We start from the raw sequence: 11,070 nt of genomic DNA on the forward strand, positions 1-11,070 counted from the left end.
AAGGGTCGAGCAATATTAGATGGAAAGACACCCACAAGCCTGCTTTGAGGGTCTTCTATAGGCCAAAAAACTTCAGTTTTTTCCACATTAAGATGTAACCCAAAACGAGGCCCTTCCTCCATAATTAACTGCAGAACCTTCCCCACCACCAATGTGTCACTAATAACAGTACTGTCATCCAAATACCAAGCCTGAAGACATACATCAAAAATGTCTCTGATTTTACACACCAGGGGTTGTAAAACCAAAGCAAAAAAGCAAAGGACCAAGGGGATCACCCTGCTGCACCCCCTGAGACGACCATAAGGTGTGGTCTCCGTAATACAATCTAGTTAGATTAGAGTAGCAGAATTCAACCCATCGCGAATTGCCTAGACAACGACGACGAACTTCACGTAACATGACCGTACGATCAACTAGATTGAAAGCATTTTGAAAATCCACCAACAACATCGAAAGACCAACATCGGAACCACGATCCTCAATCAATCGATTCACAACATTAAGAACCGCCTCACCTCCTGAAGAAACCCCAACACCAAATTGGAGACCATCAAGGTAACTTCCTAAAGACTAACCAACCATAACAACACCGACCTTCGAAACCAGACGCCGCCAAATAGTACCCACAGTTATAGGACGAATACCACCACCAGGCTTGACAAGAGGTGTGAGAAGAGCACTAGCAATATACTGCCCTAGTTCCATAGGACATCTTCCAACTAGAAATTGATTAACCACCCCGGAAATAGAGTCAACTAACTCATCTAAGGCAGCCACATCAGCACCACTCAAGCAATCCATAAGGTGCTGAGCACGTAAATCGTCCCTACCACAAGATGTGCCACGTGGAAAACTCTTTATCCGATTCAAAACTACAGCCGAAGTAGTAACGAGATAAAGGTGATTAACAAGAATATTAGGCAAGGATAGAGCTGGAGAAGAAGGGTGTTTTAACTGTAAATCCGCAAGAGTGGCCTGGTTATAAGGAGCAACGCCTGAAGAAGAAAGAACCCGAAATGCCGCGGTGTAATGACCATCGCATATCTTCCTACGACACTACATGATATTACGCTCTTCCAAATCAAGGTCCTCATTTAACAACGACCAACAAAGTGGGAGAATCCTCTGCCAGAGTTTCCTTCACAAGCTGCAAACTACCACCTGGTGTACTCCAAGAACAAATAGCACGGGAAATACTCTCTTCCTAATGCCGACGTTTCACTGAAGACCGAGACTCACGACTACTCCGTGGGCAAAAGGTTTTAAGGGTGCAAAGAGGTAACACCAACAAACAGACCCAATTAGAAATGTCATCAGGCTTAGAGATCACCTTATCAAGAGCACCTTTCAAAACCCAAGAAAACCCCAAACGACACTTGGGAGGGATAGACTTCACAGTGTGAAACCCCCTAGAGAACAAACCATCAAGGAGAGCCACATCAAAACCACAATGTTGATCTTGCACCAAATCACCCATGCGCCCGAGCTGAGGAGGAGAAGAGGGAGCTTGTGGCTTGGAGAAACCATAAAGGACAAAACGAACGACACTATCTCCTTCATCCGGGGGTGACACAAACTCACTCGTACTATGACGGCACTTAGTACGATGCGTATGCATTATGTAGAAAACTCCACATAACCAAATCCCCATACGCGAAAAAGTAACTTCAGCCTCATTATAAACAGCCAAATTAGAAGTAAGAGAATGTCGTGTCATATCTCGCGCACCAATACAACAATGACGATAAAAAAATGCTTTATAAGAGAACTTCTAGTAAGGCCATTTCCACTTCCATCTTGACAACCACTAAGACCCACAAAGGGACAATGAAACTTTACAACGGCAGTTGACATAGCTACACACAACCACCAAAAACTACAGCAAAAACCAGCCGCATGAAACACCAATAAAACCAAGACACAACAACCAACACCAAAACACCCCCAATATACACCCAAAACTGCACCAAAACTACACCCCAAAATGCACCCAAAACTGCACCAAAATTTCACCCAAAACTACACCCAAAACCCTTGAGAAATGGCAGAAATAGAAGCCTAAAAAACACCCCCAATATACGGCAAAACCTACACCGAAAACACCAGAAAAATACGGCTGATAAAGGACACAAACGTGATCGGAAGCTTTACCTCACCGCTGCCGGAAACAACACTACGAAAAGCCGAGAAACTGAATAGAACGCCAGCAGAAAAACGACCATAAAGCAGCCAGAAAATCGGAGCAGTAATTTGTCTTGAAATTAACCAGAATACCACTTGAAACGAGTGCTGAAAACAGGTCTAAAACTCGCCCAAAACAACCCGAAACACACCATAAACTGCCTGTAAACAGCCCAAGAACAAAGCCAATCTGTCCAAACAAACCGTCGCCGGGAAATCACTGCAAAGAAGCCTGAAAGCCGCCTTTTGCCTAGAAAACACAGGAAAGAAGCCTGAAAACCGCCCTTCAAGACTACACCAAATAAGCCCGAATCCACTTGAATTTCTCCCCAATACTGCACCCGAAACACCTGAAAAATGCCTGACCTGAACGCACAACCACCGAGGCCCTGATCATGCACGAAAAGCAGTCCTAATCGTAGGAAAAATGACGTGGAACCTACCCAACCCAGCCCTAATCGCCCCTAAACCGAGAGAAACTATTATTATTATTATTATTATTATTATCATTATTATTATTATTATTATTATTATTATTATTATTATTATTGTTTTAAATTTTCGACACAAATACCTACCGACAAAAATAACATAACTACTACAAAGTTGGTAGGTAAATTACCTACTGACAACAAAAATAACCTACTACAATAGTGGTAGGTAAAATTACCTACTGCTTACAGTAGGTACAAATCGGTAGGTAATTACCTACTGCTAGTGTGCGATAGGTAATTGTACCAACCGCCGTTGAAAGCAGTAGGTAAAATTACCAACCGCGTATGCGGTAGGTAAACATGCAAAAAGGCGGTAGGTTAAATTACCTACCGTAGTACAGTAGGTAAATTTGACATTACCGACCTACGCTACACCTACCAACGAATACCTACCGCATAGCGGTAGGTACGCTGTTACCTATTGTTTTTGGGCCATTTACCTACCGCCAATAGCTCGGATTCTTGTAGTGTCTCTTCCTTTTGCTCTTGTATCTATACTTGCTCTATTTCCTTTGTTAGAAAATCCTTTTACATGCCCACAATTGTCAGCAGTATGTGTGCCCTAATTTTCCACATACCTTGCATGCCCAACATTTCTCAATTGTATGCCCAATTTTGCCACAATTTGTGCATTTCATCTCAATTTTACTTTCATACATTGCAAAAACATCTTGTTCCTTCTTGGGAAGAGTAAAGATCTCCTGTTGAGACTCTTCTTGCTGGAACATCCCACAAGCAGCCTCCACAGAAGGTAATGGTGTCAGCATTAAGACGTGACTTCTCAAAGTTCCAAATTGCTCACTTAGACCATTTAAAAATTGAAAAAGGTTTTGATCTTCTTCTTCTTTTCTCATAGCTTTAACAAAGGCAGTCATCCCTGTATTCATCTTAGTTAATAATGGAAAGTCCTTTAAAGAGTCATATTCTTTATATCAGCTACACAATACTGACAAGGCTGTTAAATTTAACAGAAAAAATATGATTTGCATTTGCTACTGGCCTATTGCTACACACACACACAGCAGCACAATAGTAATAAAAATGCAGAAAAAGATTGAAACTTTGCAAAGAAGATTTAGGTTTCGTAACTTGGCTCTGATACCATGAAAAGAGTCACAAGCAAAGTCTCAGATTACATGCACAACACTAGCAGGAGCACATAATTTCTTCCATGTCTGTTCATTCATTCAATGCTTTTCTTCATTACATTCTAAGATATTTTGTGCTTTCTCTCTTGAGAAAAACAACAATAAAAACTACTATTTATATGGCGGCACAACCCACCAAAATATCTAGAGTATCAACCTAGGATTATATACAATAGCGACACATGACCACGTTAAAAAGCACATGACATGACAAGCCAAATAACAAAAACAACGGTGCTTGTTCTACATCATACATCACACACACTACTACATCATTCAACAATAATCTTATGTACTTACTTATCTTCATTCTAATAGTAATGTCATACAACTGGAAAACTTATAATAGTGATTGTAAACAACTAGCACACCAAAAAACACAAGGCTATGTATACCCTGTGTTATTAATGAGAAAGCATGGAATTTTTGTCGCCACTCTATCTTGTCAATTAAGATCAAAGTAAATGTGTTGGTCGCATTACTGTGTTAACGTTGTTGATCAAACTTATAGTAGCAAGATGTTTTTAATCGGTAGTCTTGGCATTCATAAGGGCAAAGCGATCTCGATAGAATGCTTGCAATTTCTCTTGATCGGGCATGTTTTGTTTGATAACACTGCATTCTAATAGCTCATCAGCCCAACTGTATATCGATGGAAACTTCTCCCTTGTAAGCACCTCTTTGCCTGTGACTGCTTGCCAGCATGGGATCCAAATAACCACAACCGACGCAACAATGTCCACGAATCCAATGTTGTTTCCTCCGAAGAACTTCTTTCCTTTGATCTCGTTTTCGAGGATTGTTAGAAGATCATCTAGTTCTTTTATTGCCTTTGTGCTTTGTTCTCCATCATTGCTCATGAAGGCAGGTTTCAATTGAGGCAATATCTGGAAAAAAATTGTAGCTTAGAAATGAAATGAGGTAAAATAAAAGAGTTAAACTATTGGAAATTTGAGTGCAATAATGCCAGTAACATAAAGTCAACACCGAAGAAATAGGGTGTGGTTTCATCTCGCAAATAATTTTTTTAGGTTGTTACAAAAAAAATTAGAAGGTTTTTTCCTGCAAAATTGACCTTTGAAAAGATTTTTTTTGGCAAATTTGCCTATTAATTATACTTACAAAAATAAAAGACTAATGGAAATTTGGCAAATTGCAAATTTTGCAACTACGGTTGCACTTAACTCAAGTACTCAACATTGCGGCATAATAGTTTTCTCTGAACGAACATTGTAAAACTAACCTTATCATCAACAAACTTAGACCAAAAACGAGCTCGAGCTCTGTCATAAGGATGACTAGGCAAGATGTGGGGACCCCCTTCCAAGTTTCATCAATGTACTCCATGATCACCAACGACTCGGCGATTGGCTTTCCATCAACAACCATGACAGGTATCTTCTTGTGAATAGGATTGTACTGGAGAAGCTCATCGCTCTTGTTCAGCAGATCTTCCTCGACATATTCATACTTGACTCCCTTCATTTTCAGCGCCACTTCCACTCGCATACTGAAGGAACTAGCCCATGCCCTATATAATTTCACTTCTCCCATTCTTCTTCTGATGTTGCCGTCTCTGTTTTCTGTTTTGTATCCAAGATTAATATCAGCTATCAAGTATCAAGTGATGAAGCAAAGTCTTCTTTGTATATATGAACAATGCCAAAAGGTGAAAACGAAAAACTGTGTTTGATGTTTTTGGGAGAAGAGGAATAATTTTTGTGTGTGTTTGGAACAAGGCCAAAAACTCCTTTTTATTGAAAGAAAGAAAACAAAACTTTGTTATTCTTTCCATATGAGTTTCAAAAGAGTCCTCTTTTTGGTTTTTTTAATGTGGGTTTCACCTCATTTATTCTTTTCATGTGGAACAAGTGCTTCTTTTGAAGCAAACCCAAAACTGAAGTGAACCAATGCTTCATTTCTAACCTGCTTTTCATTGAAAGTTAAAACATATTTTCAGCCAATTCAAACCGAAACCTATTTTGAATACTTACTTGTAAAGGAAGTCTATATACACTTACTTGAATGACAAAAACACGTACAAGAAAATGGCGTTTAAGCGATTAAATGAGATGGCAAATCCGTTAGAATAATGAGTTTGGCATAACTACTAATTGAAGAAAACATTTTTTATCACCAAAATGATATGAAGATTAAAGAAGCAAATAAGAGTAAAAGGCATTAGTTTAGAAATTGAAATGTATACATTACAAAACAATATAGCAACTCGATTAAGTTATTCTGATTGGTCAACTTTGATATTCATACTGGCAAAGCGAGCTTGATAGTATGCTTCCAATTTGTGTTGATCGGGCATATTTTGTTTGATAACAGTGCATTGTAAGAGATGATCAGCCCAAGTATAAACCCATGGATGCTTCGCCCTCGCGATCAACTCTTTGCCAATGACTACTTGCGAGCATGGGATCCAAATCGCTAAGATTGAAGCAACAATGTCTAAGAATCCAATGTTGTCCCCTCCAAAGAACTTTTTTCCATTAAGCTCTTTTTCGAAAATGGTAAGAAGCTCATCCACTTCTTTTGTTGCCTTTTCACTCTCTTCTCCATGACTCATGAATACAACTATTAATTGGGGAAACAGCTGCAACAATGTGAGCACAAACTTCAATATATAGCCATATAGGTGACATAACAATATGACCCATATAGACCCGCCTCATTTATAATGGTTTGGGTCCGATACTTGAGACGCGGTGCAATGGGTCTAGGTAGGTATGGGACGAGGAATCATAAACAAATAGGGGCTATTTATAATAGCTTGTGAATTAGACTTGTAATTGATAAGTTCTTCACTCTTGTTTTGCAGATCTTCCATTACATAATAATAATAATAAACTAGTCAGCTCCAATTCACTTGCCCATATAACCCATTTAGTTTCACTTTTCCCATTTCTGTGGCTTTTGGTTTAATTGAAATTTGTCTGATGTCCAAAGGACTTTAGTTTCATTTAATATAAATTATAAATTCTTAAATAAATAAATATTCCCATCTTAATTACCAAATCTAAAAATTGAATTCAAATAAAATATTCGATCTATACTCAAGTCTGTAATACACAGTATATATGAGCACATAATTGACAACAAAATAAATTGCTTCAAATAATAAAATAAAAAAATTGATCAAATATAGAATTCAAGAGTTGTGACATGTGAGTAAATGATTACCGTATCATCAATAAACTTAGCCCAAAAACGAGCTCGAGCTCTCTCATAAGGATCACTAGGCAAGATGGGGTTATGGGTCCAAGCCTCATCAATGTAGTCCATGATCACCAATGACTCCGCAATCGGCTTGCCATCAATAAGCATGACGGGAACCTTGTTGTGAATAGGATTGTAGTTTAGAAGGTCTTCACTTTTGTTGAGTAGATCTTCCTCAACGTAATCATACTCAACTCCCTTCATTTGTAGTGCTACTTTCACTCGCATACTGAACGGACTAACCCATGCCCCAAATACCTTCACTTTTCCCATTTTTCTTTTGCTGTTGCTTGAGAACTATGCACTTTGTCTATTTTTTTTGTTGTTGTTGTAGTGTCAAAGATAAACACAACTTATAGTATCAACCATGAATAATTATGCTATACTAAAGAGTGGACCCCCATTTGGGTGGTAGCAATTTAGCAAAAGTGTTCCCGTGTCACACTCATACTTGTTATTGGACAAGATTTTTCTGTTTTTTCAGTCTTTAGAAGGTTAGATGAAACTTAGGTTGCAACGAGTTAGGGTCGGGGGGGAAAAAAAACGAATACGAATACGGACTATGGGTAATTTGGGTTATCGGGATATTTTTGGGTTACCCAAACAGGTTCAGTTCATTTCGTTTCAGGTTCTAACGAGTTATTTTGATTGAACAGTCCAATTCAGTTCAGTTCAGGCCAATTTTGATGGCAGGCCAAAACAATTTGGTTCTTTTCGGGAACAGTTCAGTTTGGGTTCCTATCTTTAGCGGGCGGGACGAAATCAATTCAGTCCAAAGCGGTTTGGGATTGTGTGGGTTAACGCCAACGGACGGTTTGTAATCGAGTTATCTTCGGACTTGATTATAATGTCGCGTCTTGCTATATTGATCATGTTTTCGAATGATTTAATTTATTATCCAATAATATTCTTGATCGGTTTGTGTCTTCATATTAGGTCTTTTCAAGTTTTTCAGTTTATGTGTGGAGTGCATTCTAAATGACGAATTTGCCTTAGAGATAATTTCAAGTAAACATACATGTTTCCCATATAAAGCTAGATTAATAAAGTACATTATGCAATTATATAGGAGATCTTGAAGAAGTAAGTCAAACAAATAAAGATTATTTCTATTAGCAAATACTTTGACAGCGATTGGTTTCAATTTGGGTTGATTTCAATTCGGGTTTAATTACATTATAGATTGATAACAATTTGGTTCAATTTTAATTATGTAACAGTTTGATACTTCCTCCGTAATGCAAAACTCACAACAATCGACTTTTCACGCATTTTAAGGAAGAGGTTTAACAATGTAAACGAGCAAATTAGTCAAAATAATTTTAACACAATAAAGAATAGGATGATAAGTTTATTGTGTTAAAATTACTTTGATTAATTTGCTCATTTACTTTGTTAAATCTCTTCCTTAAAATGCGTAAAAAGTCAATTATTACAAATTTTACGTTACGGAGGGATTACCACGTACAAGTATCAACCCTGAATGATTTTAAGGTTGCATCGATTCCAATTAGTAAATTATACGATCATGTGTAAACATGTTAGATACATTTTGATAAGCATTAGATTTGTTATAATTGGTGTGCCCATTAGGCCGATATATGCAGCCAAAATACCGCTAGCCCAATAGCGAGGCCTAAGTGGCTTGTAAAGACCAATCCACATTGGCCGTACACTTGTCGCCATCTAAATAAGGGAAGGAATCTCACTAGAGGTGGCCAACCCAGCCCACCCTAACCCGCACGGCTGGTGGGTCACGTTAGGGGTGAGCATGGAACGGGTACCCGTATCATTAACCCTATCGGTTCGAGTACCCGATAACCAATAACACTAAAAATGATATCCATTACCCGAACCAATAAGTTCGGGTACCCAAAATTCGAGTACCCGGATTTTCGGTTCGGTTATCGGGTACCCAATATGATGTCTAATAATAAAAATTTAGACTTTATAATATAGTTATTATGATATCATTCAACACTAATCAACAATAATACCACATAGTCATGACCAAATTACTAATAATTACTAATCATTTAAATTATGAAGTGATTACGAAGTAAAGTAAGAGTTTAGATTTTGGATAAATAGATTTAAGTAGGAAAATAAAAAATGTAAAAATTGCTTATCGAAACGGATCAGGTAACCGTTAATTTTAAAATAATACCCAATAACCGTACCCGATAACAAATTATCGGATCGGATACCCGAACCGTTATGATTATCGAAACGGGTACCCTAATTTTCGGTTCAGTTACGGTTTGGATTTTCGGGTTTTCGGTTTTTCGGATAATTTTGCTCAACCCTAGGTCACGTGGTTTCGACCCGGTTTCAACCCGGTACCAACCCGGCACAGCCCAGATTTAACCCGGGTTGTGTCGTGGGTCCAAAATTTTCGGCACAACCCATTTGAACCCAGCTGGTTTTAACCCGTTTGATTCGACCCAACTCGCACAACCCGTTTTGACCCATTTAATTCGGCACACCTAGCCCGTGAACCCATCTAACCTGACCCACCTCACACAACCCAGCCCACCCTGCACGCCCAACCCGCACGGCCCACGACTTAGCCCACCCGCACGCACGATCCACCTAACCCGCATGGCCCACCCAACCAACCCAACACGCCCAACTCGCACGACCCGCCCAACCCGCACGGACCGCCTAGCTTAACAGCTATTTTTCAAAGCTAACAGCTAGTTTTTTTGTATTGTACTGGCTAGTTTTTGCTTGTATGATCATCCCCTAAATTTTTCCTATAAATACCAATTCCATTTCACTCAAATTTCCACACAACTCAAGCTTTCTTTCTCTCTTACTCAAAAATTCTTATCTGTTCTCAAATTCTCAAGTGTTATTTAGTGTTATATAGAGTGGTAGTCGAAGTGGTGGCCAAAGGAGAGGTGGTGCAAATTTTTCTTATGAAATTAATCCGGAAAATTTAAACCAATTTGTCAATGAATATGGATATTATGGTTTAGGAGATGGGCAAAATATTCAAACGTCTCCAACACAGCATTTCTCTCACCAATCATCGAGTTCAACTATGCCACCTCCATCGCAACCAACATCACAACGAACATCTCAACCTTCATCTCAAGGTAATTTCTAATATAATTTTTATTGTTATGAATATTTAAATTAATGATTATAAAGTTAGTTTAGTTTCCAATTTTCTATGATTTATAATTACCATGAAAAATGCGTTTAAATAATAGTAATTAAAAAATTTAAAATTTAAAAGCTTATTTTCATGAATAGCGTTTAAAAATTAATTTCAATAATTTGATTTATGAAAGGCGGTGACAGTGAAAGTAGAGGTCGAGCACAATTTTCTTGGGTGTGGAAACATTTTGAACGAGTTGAGGTCACACCCCCGGGATGGCAACCCGGTCAACCAAAGAGGTTCACGTGTACATGCCTAGTTTGCAAGGCGCTAGGTGCAAATGTCAAGTCATATAGTTGGAAAACGGGATATGGAACTGGAACCGGAACCTTGAGTCGGCATTTGCAAAATAAACACGTCTTGTTCGAAAATGGCCCCCGTCCTTCGAGGGGTGGGTTGCCCGTCCAAACACAATTGGGTGGATACATGAACCATTTACCGGCGGAGGTACGCCTTTCATTTATAATAAAGATAGAATGATTGATGAAATGAGTACTTTAGTTATTACTAATGAATGCCCTTTTAGCTACGGTGAAAATGCAAACGTTGAGCATTTTAATAAAGTTGCATTACAACCTGCATTTACTCGTGTCCCCCGAAATACCCTAAGACGTTATACACAAATTTCTTATTATAAGTATAGGAGTGGTTTGATTGAATTATTTCGTACTTTTGATGGTCGTGTTAGTTTTAAAAGTGATACATGGACTTCTAGTTTTGGCGAACCTTTTCTTTGCATTACTGCTCATTAGGTGGATGATGATTGGTTTATTAAAAAACGTATACTATGTTTTCAAGCTATGGAAGAAAGGCATACCGGTTCTAACATCAAAGTTCGTATTTTGGATTGTTT

The 11,070-nt window shown here is 38.4% G+C and overlaps 1 protein-coding gene and 1 pseudogene across 1 annotated transcript; both read right to left on the reverse strand.

Moving 5' to 3' along the window:
- Positions 1 to 4,017: 4,017 nt before the first annotated feature.
- On the reverse strand, positions 4,018 to 5,798 carry LOC110709638 (annotated as a pseudogene).
- A 142-nt stretch (positions 5,799 to 5,940) lies between these two features.
- On the reverse strand, positions 5,941 to 7,396 carry LOC110709637 (glutathione S-transferase U7-like). Its single transcript, XM_021887846.1, has 2 exons — positions 7,016 to 7,396; positions 5,941 to 6,428 (listed from the first exon to the last, which is right to left on the reverse strand). The coding sequence occupies exons 1-2, from the start codon at positions 7,322 to 7,324 to the stop codon at positions 6,063 to 6,065; spliced, it is 675 nt and encodes a 224-aa protein (XP_021743538.1). The 5' UTR covers positions 7,325 to 7,396; the 3' UTR covers positions 5,941 to 6,062.
- Between the last annotated feature and the right edge of the window lie 3,674 nt (positions 7,397 to 11,070).

Source organism: Chenopodium quinoa, unplaced genomic scaffold (genome assembly GCF_001683475.1).
Source record: "Chenopodium quinoa cultivar QQ74 unplaced genomic scaffold, ASM168347v1, whole genome shotgun sequence".
Taxonomy (NCBI): domain Eukaryota; kingdom Viridiplantae; phylum Streptophyta; class Magnoliopsida; order Caryophyllales; family Amaranthaceae; genus Chenopodium; species Chenopodium quinoa.